Raw genomic sequence first — 25,005 nt, forward strand, 5'->3', positions numbered from 1 at the left:
AGCCATCACCTTGCACTCATTGTCGGTCTCCAAATGCAGTTTTACGTCATTTATATTTAAATACTACAACTTCCACTATCCAACTTTTTTGTCCTTAAAATATGTTTTCCGTGTACGTATTCCGAGTATGGGGGGAGGGGGGGGGGGTGTCACCGTGCTCGTTTCTTCTACAATGATAAATGAATGGCAATGGGGCAATTTCGGCTTCAAAATGATCTTTGCCGCGAAAGGACCAGCGCGAGTTCCAAAGCAACAACCTCTTAATCGAGAATTATGATTGCGGCCATTTTTGCCTCTCTTTAGATGGCCGAAGTCGTAATGTTATGCGCAGTATGAGATGCGCGTTGCAAAACAATGGAATTACCTTAACAAAGCAAGTTCCTCTGATTCTACAGGCTCGTAAAACCATTTTATCCCGGTCGGAGACTGGTACGAGCTTTGTGGTTGTACGGGGGCCTAAGCCGAGCAATTGAAGTATTGCGTTTACTCGCGATGAAGGTAAGTTGCTTGCCCACGCAAGATGTAGGAGAATAAAGAACTAGTGAAGAGGTGCAAAGCAAGGATAAGGGACCCATGTCTGCCTAGATATGGAAAACATGGACTTAAAACGTACTATGCTTTGCTCCATTTCAATTAACCGTAAGGAACAATGATATCATCCTTGAATCGAATGACTCCGTAAACGCGAGCCTAGAAAAATGGTATTTTCTGTTTAATTCGGTGGTAAACAAGCACCTTCCCCTGCGTCAAAAGCGTGTCAAAAGACCCCGCCAACCTCCTTGGTTTTCAGAACAGTTACTCGACGCTATTAAACATCGAAACAAATTACTAAAGAAATCAAAAAGGACGAAAACTGATGAAGACTGGAAATTGTATAAAATAAGCAGGAACACAACATTCTATAAAATCAGATCTTCTAAAGTCAATTTCTTTAAAGCTGCAATTAATGACAACGTTAACAATCCAAGAATCTACTGGGACCATCTGAACACGCTCATTAAAGGAAAGAATGTACAACAGCACATTACTCTTCAGGTTGAGAACAATGAGCTGACGTCTGATCCAAATAAGGTGGCTACAGCATTCAATTCGGCTTTTGTGAATATCGCGCAGAAGTACATTGATGAAGGCCTCCAGGGTACGCCTGGTCTTCAGAAATTGAGGTCTTTTGCTAGTAAGATGAAACCATCAGGCGAACCTTTTAATATACCACCGCTAACAAGCTGCTTTGTTAAGAAGCAAATAAATTCGATGTCTACGACTAAAGCCACGGGTCTCAACAAAGTTCCGGTCAGGCTCTTAAAACTTTGTGTCAATGAAGTCGCCGATTCTCCGACCAGCATCATCAATCTGAGTTTCGAAACTGCCACGTTTCCGGATATTTGAAAGATTGCTCGGGTAACTCCGATCTACAAATCAGGAGATAAATCAGTGCAACTAAATTACCAACGGATCTCGGTCTTGCCTGTTATCTCAAAGATTTGTGAACGACACGTTTATGTTACCTTTCTGTCATGGCTAAAAAAAATTAGACTCCTTATAGAGATTCAATCTGCGTACTTGAAGAATCATTCCTGCGTCACTGCTCTAATTGACATTACTGACACGCTACTTCTTAATATCAGGATAGGGGGAATATAAATGGTCTTCTAATGCTGGACCTGAGTATGGCCTTTGACCTTATTAATCATAATCTTCTTCTCTAGAAATTAGAAATCTACGGTTTAAGTGAGTCAACGCTTGGTTGGTTTAACTCGTATTTACAGATGAAAAAACAAACCGTAGCCGTCAATGGAACAGTTTCTGAATTTCTTGATATCACACGTGGTCAGTCCCACAAGGGAGCATTTTGGGTCCCCTTCTCTTTATCACGTTTATGAATGACTTATCTCTTGAAATCGATGACCCCCAGAAATTAAAGAAGTTCGCGGATGATTCGGCAATTTTAATTGCTGGCAGAACTTTAGAATATGTGAATCAGCAGTTGGCAAATGGTTTAAAACCCATTTCATCATGGATAGGAAACCATAAAATGGCTTTGAATGTTGCAAAAACGGAATCCATGGTTATCTCCACTAGATCCAAATTGGCACGTTTGCAAGGTCAAAGAATCCAGATCACTCATAATGGAACAGCGATAAAAAGTGTAGATAGTCACAAACGTCTTGGTCTCTAACTGGATGAACAGCTGACTTGGAATTCACATACTGACGAAGTTTGTAGTAAAGTTCTCAAACGAATTAATCTCCTAAAAGCTATCAAAACCTATTTGCCTCATTGTGCGAGGCAGTCGTTTTACAAGTCCTTAATCCAACCTATTATTGATTATGCATGTGTTATCTGGGGCGCGACATCACAGTACAAGTTAGACGGGATCCTTAGATTACAGAAATATGCGGCAAGAATCATTCTTAATATTAAGCGTCCCCAGGATGTTCCATCGTCTGAGCTGTTCTCCAAATTAAACTGGATGACCATAAATCAACGTGTAGATTATTTTACGTCCATAATGATGTATAAAACCATTAATAAATCTAGCCCTAATTATTTACTTAATAGGTTTGAGTATGTTAAAGATAAACATCAAATTAACACAAGATGTGCCGCAAGTGGAAACCTGTTTATACCCTAAGACAGGACAAGGGTCTTTCCTGTACTCGGGAGTAACAGCTTGGAACGGTTTATCTGTGGGCGCTAGAGACTATAGCCTAGAAAAGTTTAAAAAACATGTGGCCGGAATTGTTTGTAATTAATATATTTGTAATTTATGTATTCTGTAATTATTATATTCTAGTTTATATATTTATTCTTCTATTTTTTATCTTTGGAATTTTTTTTTTTACGCTTTAGTTCTTATTCCGCACAGTAAATTGTAGTTCTGTAGATAGAGGACCACCCTAATTAACTTAGAGTTAGCTTGGTGATATCCTCTGTAAATATTGTTTTTATTATTATTATTATTATTATGAACATCATCAACAAACTTAAGACAAAAGCCGAAAACAACAGTGCCTTTAGAGGCCTTCCGCGTGCTGGTTTTTTTTTTCCTGGTATTTAATAATTATGATTTTCCTTGCATGCAAAGTAACATTTAAAATCATGTTCTTACGCAAGTCATATATTAAATAATTTGGCGACCAAAATTTATGATCTGGCGACCAAATTTTTCCCATTAGTCGCAAGCTGGCACCTGAGCGAAAAAGTTAATTTCGAGCCCTGGTTACGGGATCTTGTAAACAAAGTTATGGACGAAAGAAATGTAAATGGCCTAGGATGAATGTTAAGAAAACGAAAAGAGCGGTGATCAGCAAAAATGCTGGAAAAGAGCCAGTACCAGACTAGATTGCAAAAACCTTGAAGCAGCTGCCAAACAAGTCAAATACCTAGGGCAGACAGTAACGACACAAGGAACATGTGAACAAGAAGTTACTCAACGTATAGCACAAGCGAAGTCAACTTTCATCAGAATGCAAACTATTTTCACAATTAACCAAACAAAATGAAAATGAGATTATTTTCTGTAATGTTACATCTACCCTATAATGACTTGTGAAACATGGAAGTTCTACCAAGAGATTGTAAGAAGAATAGAAGACTTCGAAATGTGGGTCTTCAAGAAAAATGGGGGGAGGTAAAAAATGAGAAATGACACAGAGCTAGACATACTTCATGGTAAGGGAGAACTCTTGCATTCTATCCAGTCAATTAAAATCAAATATTTCGGCCACAACATGCCACGTGAGCCTCGAACCAAAGCTACTACTTGACGGCGAGGAAGACTTTTAAAACGAATGGAGGCCCTAATGGATTTTATTCCGTGGCTGGCATGGACATAGTATGTAGATGTAAGACATGAAACATGTGCAAACTTAACAACATGCACTCAAATTTTGTAAAAGGCAGAGCTTACAAACTTATGCTGTCAAACACAATAAGCTCCTCGTTCACGTAATAAAATGGATTGAAACAAATATAACAAAATTGTTTCTCATTTAATAACATGAATAAGTGCATGAAAACTTTTTTAAATGGTTACAGCCCTAAAATCTGCAAGAAATACTCTTTGTTTCAATTTTATTAAAGTATTCGTCATTTTATTAAGTTTTCGAGCAGTTTATTGTGTTTGTTAGCATTACTCGCGCTTTCGTGTGAAGTGTTACTCTATTTAGGTCACTCGTCACTCCAGCAGGATCTGCTAATCTTTTTGTACATGATAGCACTGATACTATAATAATAATAATAATAATAATAATAATAATAATAATAATAATAATAATAATAATAATAATAATGACTTTAGTAACTTGTCAAATGAAGTCTAGCAGGGAAGAATATCCTCCGCTAATAGGGAACACCTAACTAAGATCTCTAACTAAATAGAAACAATGCAAATACAAATAAGTTACCATGCATCTGAAAAATACAAATAACTGCATTAAAGTTGAAATAAGACATTTAAAAATTTTGCTTTGTAAAACTAAACTAGTTACAATTCTGTTCGGAGATTCGAGGATTCCGGTTGCGGAAGAGTGTTATCATGGCCAATGAGAATGTCTTTCGGAGTAATTGGTGGCGCGTCCCAGATATCGTCGGAACTGGGGTACAGTGGTCTTCCATTTACCATGTACGTAATTTCTGACAGAAATGTTCTCCATAGTTCCTCAGAGAAGGCCTGGTTCTTGCAAGTCGAGGGCGTGTCTGACCGACTTAATTAGAGTCTCCACAATTCCATTCTGATAACTTGCGTGAGGTGTATTCCACTCCCATGTAAACTCGCAGCCAATTTCATCAGAGATAACGCTCTTTACTTTGGGAACATCCCAGTTCTGCATGATTTCTTGCAGGTAAGTTTGAGCACCCACGAAATTTGTTCCCTGATCTGACCAACAAACGTTTAGGTAACCACGTAGACAACCAGATCTTCGAAACGCCATAAGAAACGCGTCTGATGTTTTGTCGGTGACAAGTTCCAGATGGATTGCTCGTGTTGTCATACAGGTTAATATTACCACTTACTCTTCTTTCAGAGTTTCCCGGCGGAGTTTTATGTGTACTGGTCCGAATATATCCATTGCAGTATTTGAAAAGGCAGGGAATCCAACCGCTGCCCGAGGCTTTTTGCGTAGTTTTCGGCACAGGACAAACTTCGCCATTTTGCGAATTCCAATGCCGATCTAAAATCGTTTTCGGGTGTCATGAATTAAGCTCTTGTAGCTACAATGACCACGTCGCTAATGCAGGTCGCGTAGGAGCAAATTCACCAAGGGATGACTTCGAAGCAAGATCACAGGGTTTCTAATTTTCTTCTGGAAGAGATCTGACATTGTCAAGTCGTCCATGAGCTCGAAGAAGGCCTTATTCATCTCTTTTCGCCACAAGTTTCTTATCTAAACTTGCCTCATCGATGTGAAGTTGACTCCACTTGAGAGCTTGGAGCTTTCCCGCCTTCACTTCTTGAACGGAAATAGGTCCAGACTTTAAGATATTTTTTCTTGTGTTTTGAATAAAACGAAGGACATACGCTAGAGTCTTCCGCATTTTGGAGTAAGTTGAACATGTTTTCAACAGGTGTGAAAGGAGAGGATTATCCTCGGTCCTCTGATAATCAAATTCAGGATAAACTTCAGCTGAGGCAACGGTATGTTTTCCAACCTTTTTATCTCTCTGAAACGTTTTCTTCTCTTTTAAAACTTTAAGGTCATCTCTATGAGTATCATGGGTGTTGTCTTCAAAGTTAGGCCAATTTGTCTCTGGCAACTTCAGGAAAGGTGAGCTCTTGGACCAATTCTCGAGACAGCTAGGATCGATTCCTTTCTTTAGAGCATCGGCAGTATTTAATGTAATGTTGGATTTAATGTAACGGAAGTGAACAATACCCATTATCTCTTGAATTTCAGCCATTCTGGAGGATAAAAATGGTCTGAATTCCCAGGCTGGAACGGTCAAAGAATCAACCCAGAAGATTTTTTGTCAGTCCTGAGCGTTGGCAAATTCCAAGACCTTTAGACATGCATCATAGATTCGTGAAAGTGCCAAACAGCTCAGCAGTTCTAACCTAGGGATGCTTTTCTTCTTCAGAGGGGCGACGAATGCCTTTGTCATGACTGGAACACAGCGGTAGTTACTGTTTGTAAGTTTCCATCTCAAGACGATGACTGTACTGTAAGACTGCTCTCCACCATCAGAAAACCCGTGAATATGGGGCATGCCCACTGCACTGCTTGGTTTTATCTTGCGATGAAACTGAAATGATAAGAGATGGTTTAGGGACTGTACATTTTCCAACCACCGCTGTTGAAAGCTCTCTGGAATGATTTAATGTTTCATTCCAAGTGTGCCCCGAACTCCACAATTCTTGCAAGTCGATTCTGAACTTGACGGTTATGGGGACAACAAGTCCTATCATCATCATCATCATCATCTTCATCATCATTATTATTATTATTGTTATTATGTATTTAGTACCGGCTTTTCCAAAAGTTGGATCCGGGTTATCTTCTTGGGGGCCAGGCAACAACAAGTTGCGTAAGGAAACCCAAATTTTATCATGGCTTTCATCGCTCCAGAACCTTTCACAGAATTCTTGCTGTGCCACGAAGAGCAGTTTTTTGAATTAGTTCTATAGAAGTGTTGGTGCCAATGCGCTTTAAGTTACTTTCAAGCCTTTTTGGAACTGTTCCCAGTGCCCCAATTACTGCTGGAAGCACATGGGTTCGGACACTCCACATTTTCTGAGTCCTGGTATTTCTCTAGCTTTTCCTCTTCCTTGGCCTTTACAGCTGGGACTACTACGTTTATAACTTGGCATGCCTGATCTTGCTTTCTAATAACGTCGGGTCTCCTTGCACTAATTTGGTGGTCAGTCTGGATGTTATAATTCCAAAGCAATTTGTAGTCGTTGTTCTCAAGGACAGTTTCTGGTTGATGTTCAAACCATTTGTCTACTCGACTAAAGCCGCACTTCTCCAGCAAGTCCCAGTGTACCACCCTTGCAACATAATCGTGCCTCCTTTTATACTCTTGCTGTGCCAGTTTGGAGCACCCACTCACTATATGGCTCACTGTCTCCTATGCCTGGTGGCACATTCTGCACAGGTCATTCTCTTAAGTCTTGTCGATGCTGGCTTTGATGTAGTTTGTTCTTATATTATTATTATTATTATTATTATTATTATTATTATTATTATTATTATTATTATCATTATTATGGGGTCCCAGAGTTGAGCAAGACTTCTTAGGCAACTTCTTTTGGACAAGGGTTCGGACTGGCCAGTGATCCTTCCTTTTTAGAAGGTAAACACGTCGTCTTCCTTATCCCATTTGTGGAAGTAGGTCTGTGAATCGTTTGCAATTAGACTGGTCAAGTTATGAGCAGTTAGAGTGCCACTCCTTAACCTGAAACTGACCTTTTCCGAGGATAGTGTCAATCTGCTTTGTTGTCTTGTTAAGTTTCTTGCGAGTTGGTTTTGGAGCCAGCGATGTCATCTACGTACGAGTGATCTCTTAGTTCCCTATAGCTGCTTCTGGAAATTCAACTTGAGAAGTCTTAGCAAGATGGTTGATAGCGTTTGTTGCAATATCTGGTGCTGTCTTGTCTCCAAAATGTAATCTAAGCCATTGGAAAACTCAAGGAATTTCACTTGTCTTGCTCCTCCACAAGAACCTATGATAAACTTGATCGTCAGGGTGAACTGATACTTGATTGAACATCTTTCGGACGTCTCCCGAGTACGCCACTTCGTTCCACCGCCAGGCCTCAAAGCACATTGGGAAGACTGTTAATGTAATTGGCGCCCTCTTCGAGATGATCGTTAAGGGAGCGACCGTCGTGGCCTTTCGATGACGAATCAAATACCAGGCGAACTTTGGTTGTTCTGTCTGGGGAAAAGATGGCTTGCAGTGGAAGATACCATTCGGGCTTGCTATGGTTAACTTCCTCCACGGGAACTTTTATTACAAAGTCTTGATCCAACAGCTTTTGGACTTCACTATCTATGACTTCAAAACAATATTTTCTGTGGAATAATTTCTCAGCAGACTGCAATATCATAATTACTGTGTGTGGAAGGTCCATTTTGATTCCAAGGCATCTTAACCTGAATTCGCCTGTTTACTAATGCAGTTGAATTAGTGTAGCGGCGGAGCTGCTACACTAAGACCTTACGACGAGCCATGTAGCATACAACAACAACTCAGTTTATTCGAAGGATCCACAGAAATTCATTTACACGCAGTCTTGATTGCTTCCACTGATTTCCTTTACAAATAGCTGATTCAGAAGCGATGAGCGGTAACGAAAACTATAAGAAAGCAACAAAACCTAGCATTACAAAGCGAGCACGGGGCGAATATGAAAATACAATGAAACAAGAAACAAATCACTCTAAATCAACAGAACATCTTACATCTGTGTCCTTACACCCTTGCAACACCTTATAGAATCCTTAATCCGTAAACAATAGAGTCCTTGATACCTAAAACCTTCAGCGGAAACGATTCACCACAGCGTTACAACTCGCGTGGTCATCCGGGACCCGGCTAGGTCCAGACCACCACAATACAATAAAACGGTCACACAAAAAATGTCACGCACAATCCTGCTGCAAAAATTAGAGAGTGACTTGACAAACATGTTTTCACGCGATACGTTCCCACTGCACGTACACAGCTCTGCTGGTTTGACTCCCAGGGTGTCTTTTGGGAGTAATTTCTTAATGTCATCTTGAATGCTCATTGAACCAACTTCTAGAACATACCAACCAGACCAGTTACGTTTGGCTTTCGGCTCCCCTGGGATTCCTGACAAGGTATGGATATTGACGAAGGCATTGATAAGAAGGTCTATCGTTCCGCCGGATAGATACAGCTTATCCAAGATCGATTGCAAATGAGAATAACAGCTTCCTTGGTGATTGTTTTGGCAGAGCTATATGGTCTTTTAACGGTGTAAACTTCGAGGGCTTTCCTAATGTCTTCCTCCGTAGGCGAGGCAAAAGTGATCTCGACGACTTCTGAGGCTTCAAATTTCTTTTCTCCACCTACGAGATTCATGGCACAGCATTATTGTCTGCCCTTCTATTGGTTGTTCCTCAGATTGATCGCTCTTTTTCCTCCCTGTCGGTGTCTCGTTTACCCCTACATCGAAATGTTGACTGTTGGTGTAACCAGGTTATGAGATTTGAAACATTTTCTTCCTTACTCGTCGTTTGCATCTGTCGTTCAAAGTTTGTGTTGTCCCTCGGGTCAAGTTTAGATAGAAGCTGAGACATGAAAAACGGAGCTTCTGAAGCTTCTAACACGGAACAGCCATTGTGTTCCATAATATTTAGTACGTACACGGATACTGTCGGGGCGTAGCGCGCCAGGTTTAACTGGCTTTATCCATAAGCTCACGCTTATTCGTGAATTCCATATCAAGAATTTCCTAGGATCGATCAATGTCTTTGTATGTTTTGACTTGGTCTGCCCAGAATGAAGTTTTGGACATAGCTTTCCGAAATATTTGAAGTTGCTCGTCTTTGTCTTGTCCGTATTTTGACATGTAGTGGGTAAATTCCATTTTCCAAGTTTGGTACGTTCTTCGGCTTTTATCTGCTTTTTGTACGTTATAGCACGGATACTATGGTCAAACTGTGAAAAAAACTGAAGTACGTTCAAGTTTAAATAAGAGATATAAACAATAAAAAGAACGTTACTTTGTAAAACTAAGCTACTTACGATTCTGTTCGGAGATTCGAGGTGACATGCAGCAGGCTCGGCTAACTAAAGTGCCTAGGGAGTTTATATGAGCTTTATGGAATAAAATTCTCATGTTATGTGTAATAAAAGTGCTTACTCTTTTGCAGAGCCCTCGCATAAATATTTGGCGCCAGTCAAAAGTTCACTTACATTACCTGCAAATTAGCCTATTATAAAATTTGTATGTCTTTTTTTCGTGTCCTTGTATCGTCCTTACCGATTTGTATCCAATTAAGTTTTATATTTAGTACGCCTCTCATTAAGTTCGGGTGCCATTAATTAACTTTGCATTCATTTTATCAAGTTTGCTTGTGCTCTATTCAATTTGTATTCAATCAAGTTTGTTGGCGTTGTGTCCATACCGGGCACGATAGATTTACCTTAAGTAGTAATGAATCAACATCATGTTCATTCCCGTCTTTCTTGCAGTTGAAGCTAAAGAACCTCATGGCTGCCTCCTTGAATGAATATCCCAATTTGAAGTTTGACTTGTTCAATCGCAGCATCGTATCAAGGATAATGGAGCCTTTGATTCTGACATTCGTTATTATCATTGCATTTGTTGGTAATGGTACCGTCTGTGCCGCTGTTTGCAAATACCGCCGCCTTCGTACGCTTCCAAACATGTTTGTGACAAACTTGGCAGTGAGCGACATTTTGATGTCTATCATTGTCATGCCAATTTCCCTGAAGGTCCTCATCTCAAGCGAATGGCCATTTGGCCCAGAAGTCTGCGATTTCCAAGGATGTCTCCTATGCTCTTTTACCATAGTTTCAATGGGAAACATGGCAGCGATTGCTGTCAATCGCTACTTCGCAGTTTGTCGCCCGATTTTTAACAAAGTTATTTTTACCAGGAGAAACATCATGGTGATAATAACCTTGCTGTGGCTTTTACCTAGCATGGCCAGCGTCCCTCCTTTGTTTGGATGGGGTTATTATGTATTTCACCCGGGAAAAGCAATCTGTATTTACCCATTCGACGTCAACATGACCTACACCACTCCTTTTATTCTTGTTTTCGTTGGATTACCTATGGGATTCATCGTGTTCAGCTACACCAAGTGTTTCTTTGCTATCAGATCAAGCAACCACCAAATTGCCCAGATAAACGACAATCGGCGGCGAGCAGATCAGGAATACAGAAAATGGATGGAAATTCGCGCTACCTTGACAATGATGAAGGCCACTCTGGGTTTCATCCTATGTTTTTTTCCCGTAGCTGTCATCGGCTTCATAGACGTGTTTACAGGAGGCGGATATTTACCGCGTCGAGTTTTCACAGTTTCCACTTTCCTTGTCTTCTTGTCCAGTACCATCAACCCGTTCATCTATTGGCTTTCAAACCGCGACTATCAAAGAGCATTTCGGAATTTATTTCTGTGTGCAGACGAAAGTGTGGTGATTGACAGTTCAAGGCCACAAAGGGCTCATGCGGTTATCCCTCTTCAAACCGTACCCACAGAGGTTCCTGCTATTCATAAACAACTGTTTGACCGGTCTAGAAAAACCTTTTGTCTATAGCCTGGACTTTCGTTTTCTGGTTCTAGCACAGGCAGACAACCCTACGGATGCGAGAGCGCGCGAACTGACTGACGTCACGTTATTTTAGTTGTAACGGCCGATTTAAATGATGGAGGAAAATGTTCCAACCGCAAATAGAGGCCTTTCCTTACGAGAATTCATTTCATGGACTGCCAGATAAAAAAAGGTTCACTAACCTACCATTTTCTGCGTTGTCCCGAGAGGTCTCATGGGCTTTTGGGACGCTTCGATTTTTCCTGTGGCACTGACACGTCCCACATTAAATGAAAATAGGTCCGCAATGCGTACATGTGGGAACTGATTGTTAACGATTTGGAATGAATTATCTAAAAAATACTTTAATTTAACCAGGGCCGCAGCTAGTAACAGGCAAGCCAAGGCAATTGGCTTAATCATTGTGTTTCGTTTTTGCTGTCATTTGTCATCATAAAGACCTAGGAACTCAGTGATAATTTAATTTTGTTTTAGCTATGCAAATCCCTTGAATGCGAGTCATAATTCTATAACTTTGCTGTGAATTTCTAAAAACTGCAACCGGGACATCTAAAAAACAGGACATCTAAAAAATGATGTGGTCACCGAGCTTGTTTTCCCACTGTATTCCCTTTATTCTAAGTGTTTTTTACCGAAATTCGCGAGAAGCATTCGAAACTAGATCAACTGGAAAAATTGTTCTTATATAGCAAAAGCTACTGAATATTACTGAAAACTTCAACCGGCTTGTTTGTCCGGGCTATAATCTTTAAGTAAAGTGATTTCAAATTGTACAATCTTGCAAAGAAATGTAAGCAAATTGGACCTCTACAGTCATCACTTTGCACTCAATGTCAGGCTCCAAATGCAGTTTCACGTAATTTATAGGTAAATACTACAACTTCTACTATCCAACTTTTTTTCTCCTTAAAATGTGTTTTCCGTGTACCTATTACAATTAAATTAAGCCATTTAAAATCGGGAGTCACCGAGCTCGTTTCTTCACAACACGATGATAAGTGAATGGCAAAGGGGATATTTCGGCTTCAAAATGATCCTTTCCGCAAAAGAACTGAACACCTTTTTAACCAAGAAGAGTTATCATGATTGCACTTAAAAGCTCTTAAACAGCAAAAGCGGCCTTTGTTGCCTCTCTTCAGATGGCCGGCGTGAAACCCCGCCATCTCCGACGTCGCAATGCTATGCGCAGTATGAGATGCGCGATGAAAAACAAAGGAATCACCTTACGTTTTTATCGTAATTTTAGTGCGCCTATCAAGTCCATGGTCACATTCGCCTAATTAGTATTTGTCTTTTATTTCAATGGTCGCCTCGGTTTACCTCGTTTTGGTGTGGACTTGTGATTGATGGCTTCAAATAGTTAATGAGATGCACAGGTCTCTGATTGGTGAATGAATTTTCATACGTAATGGATGTTATCGACATCGTTATCGTTGGGATGCCAAGGAGCTCATAGGAATGACGTCAAGAGAACCCAGACCCCGGCTCGGACAAAGGAACAAGTCAAAAATAAAAAAAAATGGTGGTGTTGAAAGGGACACGATCAGTTGTTCCAAATGCGCACTGAATACCATTTTAGCTACTTCGTTGGTCAAGTCAGGAAAGGTTTATGACCGGGTTAGCGAAAAAATCGAAAATGGCTTTCAAAAATGCTTTGCTTTTGTTTTTTTGAATAAATTGACCGGGTTTTAAAAATGTTGACTCTGCGGCAGAAATGCGACAGTTGTTTGGTAGGAACATAGGAACCATTGAAATTCAATCAATAATTTGCAATACGGAGCAACACTGTCGAATATTGACACAAACATTTTTTGTGGGCTGCTACTTGTTTGTTTTTATTCCTTCGCAAAAAGGATTAATGAAATTGAAAAAATGAAATCTTCGGACTCCGCCAGACTTTACACAACACAGGATGTGTCGAGGACCTCAAATTTCCTTCAAAAGCCGAGAAACACATGATGAGGCATTGCAATTCTTTGGTAACGTCGTCGGGGATGACAAACAAAGACCCGTTACCAAGTCACAAACAGAGATTCGATATGGGAGCACTCATGTGGAACGAAACTAGCGTTGAAGGCGGGCATCGCGCGTGAACACGCCTAAAAACGTGTGTGTAGCGTGGACGTCCCGCGTGGAAGTCTAGGGCCGCAGAGTCCCACGGTGACAAGTGGGCGGGTATTTCGAGATGACGCCAGCGTCACGTAATTATTATTTTTTCTTTTTGTCACCAGTTTGTAGGTAGTTTTAGCCACTCGTCTTGTTCGTTAGTGTGAGTGTTAACTACCTATTGTACGATTCCCTAGTGTATTATGTATTATCTGATTTAGTGTTATAGAACGTCTTTTAAGTGTTGTAATCTAGTCATCTAAAAAAAAAACGTATTTTGACCTTTTTACCGATACGGCTGCCATTTTGATTTCTATTGTTTCGAATAGCTATTATGGGCTGCCCAGGGGGCAAATACATATTAATTTGCCCCCTGAGCATCCCATAATGTCTTTCGAAACAATAGAAATCAAAATGGCCGCCGTATCTGTAAAAAGGTCTATTTGAATAAGTTAGTTTAACTATATATAGATGTAAGAAGTCGTGGGCGTTGGTTGGTTGTTGAAGTGGTGCAAGGTTTGTTGACAAGAGGGAAGGCCGATTTTAGAAGAAAGTGGAGGGCAGAAACGCTCAAACCGTCAATGCTGAAAGTCTTCAGCAGACCCCAACCGTACATCAAGAAAAAAACCCCTTTGTCTACGGTGGAGGAACGAGCGAGGAGAATTTTACTGTACCGCTCTTTAGTGAAAAGGGAAACGGAAACGCTGAGCGCCGGAGTTGACAAAAGAGGAACAGGAAAAGTAAAGTCCAAGAAAGATAGAAGGCGCCGGAGAGCAGAAGCAGAAGCGGACCGAGTAGCAGTTGGTTTAAAGCTGCATTGCTGGCTGAGGTTTGTTGGTTTGTGGGTTAGTCGGTTTGTTGGTTTGTTGGTTAGTTGCTTTTTGGAGTGAAAGCGAAGAACTGAACTGAACTGTTTTATATTGTAAATATTCAAAGTAAAGTATTTAGTTTATTTTAATTAAGTGTTGTCATTTAAATATATATAAAGCACAAAGAAAATCTAAGTAAGATTAGTTAATTTAGAGATAGTCACTGCAGTAACTGTTGTATTTGTTGTTAACTTATATCTTTTATTAAAAGTCGTACGCGTTTTCTTAAAATTTATGCTGTGTTGCGGGTTTGTGGGAAGGAATGTGAAGTGCATTGTCTTACCCTTAGTTTTCTCCTGTTCTCTCCTCGCAATCTTGCGAGACCCAAGGGATCGCGAACCGTCACAACCCGATCATGCTCAACACTGCGTGGATTGTGATTTTATTTTTTCACAATCACCTTGGTTTTTTTTTTTTTTTGTCGCGTTCGGCGAGAGAGAGAGATGGCGACCGCCGCGCCCGGGGCTTTGGAGTTGAGTGGGTTGGAAGAGAACGAGTTGTTGAAGGAGGTTTGTGTTGTGATGGATGTGATAGGTTTTTCGTTGTCAAGTGGCTTCATGACTCGTGAATTGGGTTTTTGTAGTGCGATTGCATTGCAAAATGCTAGTATAGGGTATTTTCCTTTGATTGGTTATCCTTGGATGTCTGAAGAAGATAAAAAAATAGTAAATCAATATATCTACAATGAGCATTATTGTAGCTTCGTTCCTAATGTTTGGGGTGTGAATCACACTTTGGATAAGTTTACAAAAGATGTAGTGGAGATATATAAAGCGAATAATTTATAAGACAAGAGAACGTTTTATGTTTGGAGTTCTGGGTGATGAGTATTTACAGACAGTTGTGCGTGATTGTGGTGTTCCGTATTGGGATTTAAGTTTGTTGGGTTGTACGATATTACGCGGTGATTAAGATGGTGTATGTTTTGATCGATTGTGGTAACCATGTTATGATGAAGGCGTTATATTGTCCCAAAGTGAAAACGTATTAAGCCGCGAAATAGCTATGGGAACCGTTGTGTTGAACAGACGTGGTAGATTTGAAACGTCGTTTTCAGAAATTATGATTTAGTTGAATTGTGAGGTTGGTTTTTGGATTATATGGGTTTTTGTGATGGTGTTGAGTATTATCTGTATTGGTTTTTTAGTTTATAATCATATTCTGTGGAAGAGCTATGTGAATGGTGGTTGTAATCAAATAATGGATAAAGGTCGACGTTTGGAATTTTTGTAAAGTGGTTTAAAACAGAGAAAACACTGACTATCGTCGTTTTTATTAAAGACTCGCAATGCCTAGACACATATGTGAAAGTAGAGTAAAAGATTTGCGTTTAAAGAGAGGTAAAAGGGTGGTTACATCTTCGAAAAAGCTAAAGAAACAAGACAAGAAAAGCAAGAAAAATAAGATACAATGTGATTATTGCTGTATGAGTACTTTTGTTGTGGACATGTTTTTGGACATAATCAATTCTGGTATGGTGTTATGCATTTGTACGTGTTTTTTGGATGTGAAGTTTGAAGATGCCAACGAACGCGCGAGATATCGTGGACACTTGTCGGATGAACATCATTTTAGCTGTTGTGGTTATCGGGTTCATAAAGGATGTTGTTATGTTCTCGGGCAAACAGACAACTGCACGCAAGATGGCGGATCAACTAAGAACTGTACTAAACAAAGAACACATGGGCTTTACAATAACCGCATACATACTGCAGGCTCAGTATGAATTACTGACTCTATAACAAATGTAACGATACACTATAACAGATGTATGATCCATAAGTGGTTAATAGCTCATAAGCAATATTGTGACAAAGAGCTGCAGTTGACCATGCGAATGTGGAATGCTTCGTTGGACGAAGAGTAGAGAAAAGACTGTTGAAAAGAAGTGCTGTGAAAATGCTTTGTGAACTTATTGACACAGCTAGCCTTGATGATCTGTCCGATTTTCTGCTATTTACATCAGGCAGTAAGGTAAATACATGTTCTTTGAGGCCTGGATGCATTAAGGTGTCTGTAGATGGTACTGAAGGTTTTTTTGCCTCAACCTGTTCATTTGAACTGAAGATTCCTGCCCTTATTTCAAATAGTGCAGACTTCCAACTCTTGTTAAGATCTGTTATAAGAGGTAATAGGTTTACCACGGTGTAAGTTCAGGTTTTTTAATGTAACCCTTGTATCAAACGAAAACAATAATATTGTAATGTCTAATATCAATGGTGGTAATGTTGTGTTTTTCTGTTATGACAAAGTCGTTATGCACTGCTGTTTACTAGTTAGAACAAGCAACTGTAATCCAACCGGTACCACTGCTTAGTGTTAAACATTATTATCAATACTTCCAATAGTGGCAGGTGGGTAACATGGATGCATGGACTTGGCAGGGAACGTAGTTTCCTGATTGCCAGAAGGAGCGAGCACCCTTGTGTCTGCAAGTGTTGCTTCTGTTTACAATGTTTACATAGCAGGTCTCACCCTGCCTTATTTTTAATCGAAGCATTAATTTTACTGGGCTTTGATATTAACCCTTGCTACGTTGGAAGTTCTCTATCAAGTTGAACTTTGTGACATGTCATTTTTTTATGTAAGTTGTTAAATTACAGTATGTGACAGTTGACAATTTACAAATGGTTCAGTTGTCCTGTTTCCTTTGTTTTTCGTATGTTCATGAATGAGTGAGGTAAAATAAATTATTGGGGCCGAGCCTGCAAACTACTGGCTTTTATTAACTCCAGAGGTAATCAAATAATGTTCAACTCTATTGTTGCTGGAAATTAGCATTGAATTTGCGTACAGTGTATTTTTTTTTTTTTTTCTTTTTCAAACACACATCGTACAGAAATATTTACAGACTTGAAAGCACATCAACTATATGAACTCTGCAATCCTTGCTTGTCTGTGCATCAGTTATACAGTTAAGATCTGTGCTTTTATCCCCTCTCCTGCTCCATTTAGTCAACCAATGTGGGAACATGGCTTTCAACATTCCTCTCTTCTTGTGAAATTGTTCTGCTTCCATTATAGGAATATCCAGTTTTCAGTTTTTACACATTGTTGCTCTAACTGTTTAAAAAAACGTCATTACTAGCCCGCAGAAAACTGTAGGGTGAGTTGTGCAAAGTTCACACAACATGAAAAAAAACAAATGTGCTAGTCTGCACAGGCCTTACATGTAGGTTTCTCTTGCAATTAAAAACATGATATCAAACTCAAGTTGCTACAGCAAGTATTGAGAGATTATCAACAATTTGCAATGATCTGGTATATATGTTAATTCCATAGCACAAAGAATCTTCAATGGGATTAACTGCAGTGTTCATTCTAATGAATGCTGCATCATCCAAAGGGCATGGAATTTCAGGGACTTGAACTGAAATTTCATTCCAGGTCGAAACATTTCAAGGTACTGGTTTATTCTTGGAGTGACTACAAAGTGTAAACAGAATAAGTGAGTTGCACTGTTCAAGTTAAGTAATCCCGTGTCTTCTAGGTAGCAAAAAATGTGATAGAATAAGAAGGCACATCCATGAAACAAATCTCTCCAGGACCTCTCAATTCTCTGGTTATGGCAACTTTTCCCTGCGATGAAGCTGCCTCTCCCAGGCCCTCTGTTGGGATGGGACATCATGTACCTGGCAACTTCAATATTCTCAGTGCCTTGATCACCTCTTATCCTGGAAGGAATTCCAAAGTTTTAAATTGCATTTAATAATATCTCTAACACAGTGGCTGCCTTGTTGTTAGTGCTGCAATTCAAAAACATAAATCGTCTTGAATATCCATCCAAACAACCATGGATGACAAATCCCCATCTTATCAACTTGTAATTGCCATCCAAATGCCACAATGGTCTGGGTCCAGGTACACTGTAGTGCCGCCGGATTACGATGGTCAGTAGAGAGGTCCATAGTAGAATGCCACTGGGATCAGTTCTCCACAGAGAAGACCTCACACGATTCCATTGTACTCTAATGCCTTGTCCAAGTAAAAACCCCTTCATTCTTCTTATACCACTGTTAGGAAATTTATGTAATACAGCAGTCACGGCCTCGTCCAGAGCCTCATCTGATAAATCATCATACTTTGGCACTTCCTCACGTAAGTTGTACGATTAATTCGCCTGTTCATTGTTTTCCTTGAAGTCCCAAACATATCAGCAATCTTTTTTAGGGAAAAACCATAGCTCAAGTACAGCTCTAAAGTTTCCCTTGGAATATCTAGAGCTGGCCTACCTGTTGACCCTCGATAAATTGGTTGGCAGCGCGGCATTTTACGACTATTATTATCGCTTTCTTGGGGTAAACTGCCATATGCGGTGACTAGTAGTTGAATGACCTCGTCGGGTAAGAAATTTCTCCATATGTTTTGGCCACTGACACAGAGAAAAACGATTTCTTCGAGCCTGATTTCGCTGCTGAATCGAGCGAGATCTTTCAAAATAGCACCTAATGTTTTCTTAGCCGACTGAAATATCTGTCACGAATAATAATTTTGTAATGGACTCGAAATTTTTTCTGGTTAATATGACACGCTATGGTAATAAAACTGTTCATCAAAACAATGATCGATTGATTTTACATCATTCATAATTTTCATCTGGAGCTTCAGAAGAAGAAACATATCCCAAGAAAGTTTTGATTTTTTTTACGCGTAATTTCGAATAGTTGATGTCTATTGACCATGTCTTCGGAAAAAAAAACCATCCTTCCTTAGAAAAAGGATCCTAACAATTCAAAGTGACTCTGACCTTTTCACGTAGGATGAATAAAAGTATGAAACATAACAGCTTTTCAGTTATAGACTTAAAATCGATTGAAAACCTGAGAGGACTGAAACAGATTTCAAGCAGATAAACTAGACAATCAAAACTATCTGTAGTTAACTAGTATCCAGGTCGGCACGGTCCCATCGGTGACCGTGTGCCAGTAACAAGTGGGAACGTTTGACGTGGCCTGGTGCTCAACCTTGTCTCTATTATTTCCAAGTGGCGAAGGTTTATCCCCATGAGGGCAACCATTCCCGAACTATTTACAAGACGCCCATGTCCTCGTCATCCGACAACAATCCAGCGAAAAGGTTGGCATTGGTCACATGTAGGTCCTCCAAATCGTCGTCGTCATTGATTCGTCGGTAGCCACACGGGTACATTTCTGCCGTTTCAGGGTCCAACACGCGTTTGAAGAAGGCCAGTTGGTAGTCTTTGCGAGTCGACCGCGTACTCAGTGTATAGTTCTTATGTATATGATTGCTGACGCGTGTGGTAAGGGGTCGATCCAAAGGTTGATGGAGTTCGTCAAGGGTGTTTTGACGCAACACCCCATACTTACAAGTGAGCCGATTCTTCGACTGGGAGGTCTCGTACCCGTTGTTCGCCGGCCTCAAGTTCGCCCTTAGAGTCCCCGTATTCGCATGGTGGAGGCGGGGTTGGATCGTCGGGACGCTGGACGCACATGTTACAGGTAAATTTTTAAATTAGGTTACTTTAAATCTAAACTAGGTATATCTCAAATCAACCTAGGTAAAATTTTTTCAACCTTGTTTAGAATTGCAAGAAGTACAGATAAATGAAAATCCAACAGTTATATATTAGAGAGTAACTGTACATTTGCAAGTAAATTGGTTCTGGGGGTGAGTGGATGATCTTAGTATAGCTTAAATTTTTCATGATTATTTTAAAAACCCAATGGTTGTTAAGTCTAGGTACTGATCTTAAATGGTTAACATTAGGGTTGGGGTTAGGCATACTGTGCATCTCAGAGCTTTTTAGAAGGACTGTCACATTGTTCATTGATGAATCTCCTTAATTAGGAGGGCAGGGGGCAACAATATTGAGAAAAGAGCATGACAGACCTGCTCTGACTTCCCTACGTGTCTTTGCGGTTGCGACGCTGTAATATGTTTTGCTCTAACGAGTATGTCTTTACGTGATTTTCCTCTTCTGTATGATATGATAGGAGGCGTTTTGTAAATGTTTTTCAGCATTGGCTGATCGTATGTTAATATTCTTGCATCAAGAGTTGTTTAAGGTTTTTTACTGCTGGATGATACGTTGTGACAAATGGTATTATTCTCTGACTCGAGAGTCTTTTTTGTTTGTTTTCTTAATACCGATTGCCTTCCGGAAAATTTTACTTCAGAAAATGTGCCATCTATTAGGTTTTTAGGATTTCCGCGAGCTTCAAGTCGCGTTTTGAAATTTGAGATGGACTCTTGGAAATGTGTTTCCGAGGAGTTTGTTAGGATTTACGACGAGACACTGAAGCGTAACACAACTTTAATCCACTGGACTCGGCTACACATCGATTTACAAAGGGGATGTATACGAGCGAAATGCTAGACGTACAAAAACCTTCGATAACAAGAGCGGGAACAACAACGAAAGTCACATGACACTCTAAGTCCTACACACTAGGGTGGGGTTAGTATAACTATTCACAGGTCCAGTCTCTTAGGCTTCTTTGTAACTCTTCTAGAACGAGTACGGGCTGTAACATTCTCCCCACCTTGTCCTCCTTCGGGGAGGACAACGCTCAAATTAGTCTTGGAAACAGGTATACTTGCAGCATGAACAGTGTTCATTTGTGGCTTCTCCCCACCATGGACTGGATCCTCTGCTTCCGGGCTTACTTGTGAAGCTGCTGACTCAATCTCTAACTTGTGTAAACGTTGAACGGGTCTGTTGTAGAAACTGTTATGCGCTCTAACTGTAGCGGTCCGTACAAGCCCGTCGTTACCTGGATAAACCCTTTCAACTTTAGCCAACGGCCATTTGGTGCGCGGCACATTGTCGTCAGAAATAAGTACAATGTCGCCTACTCGAATAGAAGGGATCTCTTTATGCCACTTGTTTCTTACCGATAGGAGATGTAGGTACTCTTGTTTCCAACGCTTCCAGTAGTGATTGAGTAGTCTCTGCAGGTAGAGATACCTTTCGACAGTCCTCTTACTGGTCTCCTCTAAGCTACTTTCTTTCCTTTCCGGTAACTGGTTAATTGGCCTACCAATTGCAAGATGAGCAGGTGTAATAGGTAACGGGTCTCTGCAATCATCACTTACTGCGGTCAACGGCCGCGAGTTAATGATACCTTCGATTCTGACCGGCAACGTGTTTAGCTCAGAAAAGGTGAGAAGTGCCCTTCCAAGGACCTTACGCAGTGGTTCTTTTATCGCTCTGCAAAATCGTTCCCACCATCCACCTCTCCATGGGGAACGCTCTGTGATGAATTTCCACTTGATCCCTCGTGATGAGAACTCTGACTTGATTTGATCTTGATCCAGCGTACTCCACATTCTTTGACTTTCAGTAGTGGGTTCATCGTATAATTTCTGAATTTCCCTGCTTGCTGCCTTGAAGGTTTGTGCATTGTCTGACCACACTGTATGGCAAAGACCTCTGCGACTCGTCATGCGACTAAAAGCTTGAAGGAACTCATCAGTTGTCAAACTATGTGTAAGTTCCAGGTGAACCATACGAGATGATGCGCATGTAAAAATACACACATATGCTTTCTTAATGTTTAAGCTCTCTTTCACATACAGTGGTCCCGTAAAATCAGTCCCAACATGCGCGAAAGCTCGTGAACAGGAAATTCTTTCCTCTGGCAACTGACCCATTTTCTGGGAACAAGGTCCAACTCGTTGTCTTTGGCAAGCTACACGTCTTCTGATAACACGTTTAACCTCACGTCTTCCTTGAGTTAGCCAAACTTTCTGCCTTAAAGTTGATAATACCGTTTCTGGACCAGCATGCAACATGTTCTTATGTACATTTTGCACCATCTTGGCAACTTCAGGATGTCCGTGAGGCAAGATTATTTGATGCTTGCTCTGTTCGGGAAGATCAGCAAACTGTAGTCTCCCACCAACTCTTAATACCTGATCATCTCTGTCATAATAAGGGTCCAGTTTCAGGAGGCGGCTGTTACTGGGAAGTACCTCTCCAGCTTTCAGTTTCTCGAATTCTCCTTTGTAGACCACTTCCTGCACCTACATAAAACATTTAATCTCGGCTTGCCTCACCTTGTCCGCCGACAGTTCTCTTTCACAAGACCTAGACTTAGTCTTAAACAATTTGACCGCTCTCAATACATAAGCAGTTACTCGAATCAACTTTAACCATATGTCCCGCAGCGTGACATATCAATCAGTGGTTCTGCAACGACTGCTGTATACACATGGGTAGTTCTTTTTTCCTCGCAAGCTTCGGCGGGAGCAGCTTCGTTTTCGGGTTGAGCGGGTAGTGGTTCACAAGGCGAAGACATCCATTGGGGTCCATTCCACCACAAAGTGCTTGAAATCATATCACTACAGCTTAACCCACGCGTCAAAAAGTCTGCAGGATTCTCCTTACTTCCACAATACCTCCAACACTCAGGATCCCATGTTGACTGTACCTCAGCCACTCGATTGGCAACAAATGGCTTCCAGGAAGAACTCTGCCCTTTTATCCAATGCAGTGCCACCATACTATCTGACCAACACACAACCCTAGCCACCTTCATTGGCAAAGCCCCTACAACAAATTTTAGCAACCTGGCATTTACAACTGCTGCTAAAAGTTCCAGTCTTGGAAGTGACACCTTCTTAATGGGCGCGACTCTGGACTTCGATATTACCAGCTGTGAGGATACATTGTCTTGCTTGTCTCTTATTCGAATGTACACTGCTGCTCCATACGCCTTGGGGGAAGCATCTCCAAAACTATGCACCTCTACCACAGAGTCTTGCGTAATACCATTTCCGAAGCATCGAGGGATAGTCACATCTTTTAGCTGCAACGACTCGGACTTCCAACTTAACCACTTTGCTTTAGTGTCGCTATCTAGCGGGTCACCCCACTGTAATCCTTTCAACCACAACTCTTGGAAAAGGATTTTGGCTCTAACAGTGAAGGGTGATATCAGTCCCAGTGGGTCAAACATTTTCGATGCCAGACTAAGTAGACTTCTCTTTGACATTGGATCATGGGATGAGATGATTCCACTCGGTGCGAGGAATCTAAAGTGGTCAGAGTTCAAGTCCCATGACCCGCCAAGTGCTTTTAGGGGGTCGCTCGAATTGAACTCCACGAATGGCGATGAGGCTCTTTTAGCTGGGTCAATAGCATCCATTACTAGCTCTGAGTTACTTGCCCACTTGGTCAAATTGAATGCTGCTGTCATCATAATTTCTGACATTTCTTGTTGAAGCTTCAAAGTTGAATCTACTGTATCGGCTCCTGTCAGGCAGTCATCGACATACATATTTTGTAAAATTTCTTCTACTGCATACGGGGACATTTCTTTGTATTTGTTTACATGAGCATGGACTGTAGCAATTGCAAGGAAAGGACTTGCGTTCACACCGAAAGTCAATCTCTGCATTCTGTACACCTTTGGTGTTTCGTGCGGTTGTAAATCTCTCCACAGGTAGCGGTGAACATCTCTGTCCTCTGGTGCTAGTTTGACTTGCAGAAACATCTTTTCAATGTCTGCTATGAGACCAATTTTGTGTGTTCTAAATCGAATCAGTACAGATGCAAGGTTCGGCTGTAAAGGAGGACCAGGAAGAATACAATCGTTAAGGGAAGCATCACCTCCTTCCCGTGCGGAAGCATCAAATACGATTCTGCATTTTGTCGTTCTTTTGTCATCACGAAATACAGCATGATGCGGTAAGTACCGCACAGTTCCATTGTCATCACTCTGATCAGGTACTTCCTCTGCAAAACCCTTCTCTACATATTCGTTGATCGCTGTTTTGTAAGCCTTAGCTTTCACAGGGTCTTGCCTTAACTTTCTTTCAACACTTTCCAGGCGTCTCAAAGCTTGTGCATAATTACTTTCTAGCTTTGGAGGATTTCGTTTCCATGGTAGTCGCACCTCATAGTTATGTCCATCAAAGTTCAATCCTCTATTGAAGTCAGCAACAGCACATTCTTCCTCTTGTGACATAACAGGGTCCTCGTTCTCTGCAATACCAATTGATTCCAGTTCCCAGAATCTTTTCAATGTTTCGTTAACTCCACCGTTTTCTACAACTGTCAGCATGGATGAAGTTTGCCTTGATTGGCGGTTTACTTGTCCCGTGACAATCCAGCCGAGGCAAGATTCAACAGCAACAAGTGACTCACTGGAACTACCTCTCTTACAGACCCCAGTCACAAATGAGTAGTAGTGGTCTGCACCAATAAGAACATCTACTTGAACTGAACCACGAGGATAACTATCTGCAAGAGTTAAGCCTTGAAGATGAGAGGTCTTATGGAAGTCCATCTGTACTGGCCCGAGAGGATTACAAATTTTGGAAATAGCAAGGGCCTCCATCTCCACCTTTGAATCTCCCCTAATTGGTGAAAGGGTAAATTTCACTCTTTGGAATCTCTTCGTTTCGCTGGTTTCCCCACCTAGCGTTGTGACACTTAATAGCTCTGAGGGACCTTGCAGGTCAAGGTTCTCTGCAATGTTCTTTCGTGTATACGAACGTTGACTCCCTGAATCTAGTAAAACACGGACTGTCATTTCTTGACCCTTAACAATTAACCTGGCCAATGCTGTCTGTAGGAGTGTTTCTCTCATAGGTAATGCAGGCTTAGTTGAAGCCAATCCACTTAAACTAGTGTTGCTTAGGTGGCGAGGTGTAACAACTGACTGCTGCCCATGCAATAACCAGTGATGTCGGTGACCACAATTCGCTACAGAACACTTAGGGTGGCGACAAATTCTGGAGAAGTGCTTGTGGTTGCTAGGTTTTAAACAATTGAAACACAGTTTGT

At 40.8% G+C, this 25,005-nt stretch overlaps 3 protein-coding genes across 3 annotated transcripts in view; 1 reads left to right on the forward strand and 2 right to left on the reverse strand.

Annotated features, from left to right (window-relative positions):
- Positions 1-10,185: 10,185 nt before the first annotated feature.
- Positions 10,186-11,262, forward strand: LOC138005501 (melatonin receptor type 1C-like). The gene has a single exon (XM_068851718.1). It carries the CDS (start codon positions 10,186-10,188, stop codon positions 11,260-11,262), a length of 1,077 nt encoding a protein of 358 aa, XP_068707819.1.
- A 9,422-nt stretch (positions 11,263-20,684) lies between these two features.
- Positions 20,685-22,031, reverse strand: LOC138005502 (uncharacterized). The gene has a single exon (XM_068851719.1). It carries the CDS (start codon positions 22,029-22,031, stop codon positions 20,685-20,687), a length of 1,347 nt encoding a protein of 448 aa, XP_068707820.1.
- Positions 22,032-22,363: 332 nt separating this feature from the next.
- LOC138005504 (uncharacterized) overlaps positions 22,364-25,005 on the reverse strand; it is a 3,732-nt gene continuing 1,090 nt past the window's right edge. Inside the window, exon 1 of the mRNA XM_068851720.1 lies at positions 22,364-25,005. This exon is cut by the window's right edge and continues 1,090 nt beyond it. Within this exon, the coding sequence (XP_068707821.1) occupies positions 22,364-25,005 (2,642 nt within the window).

Source organism: Montipora foliosa, chromosome 6 (genome assembly GCF_036669935.1).
Source record: "Montipora foliosa isolate CH-2021 chromosome 6, ASM3666993v2, whole genome shotgun sequence".
NCBI lineage: Eukaryota > Metazoa > Cnidaria > Anthozoa > Scleractinia > Acroporidae > Montipora > Montipora foliosa.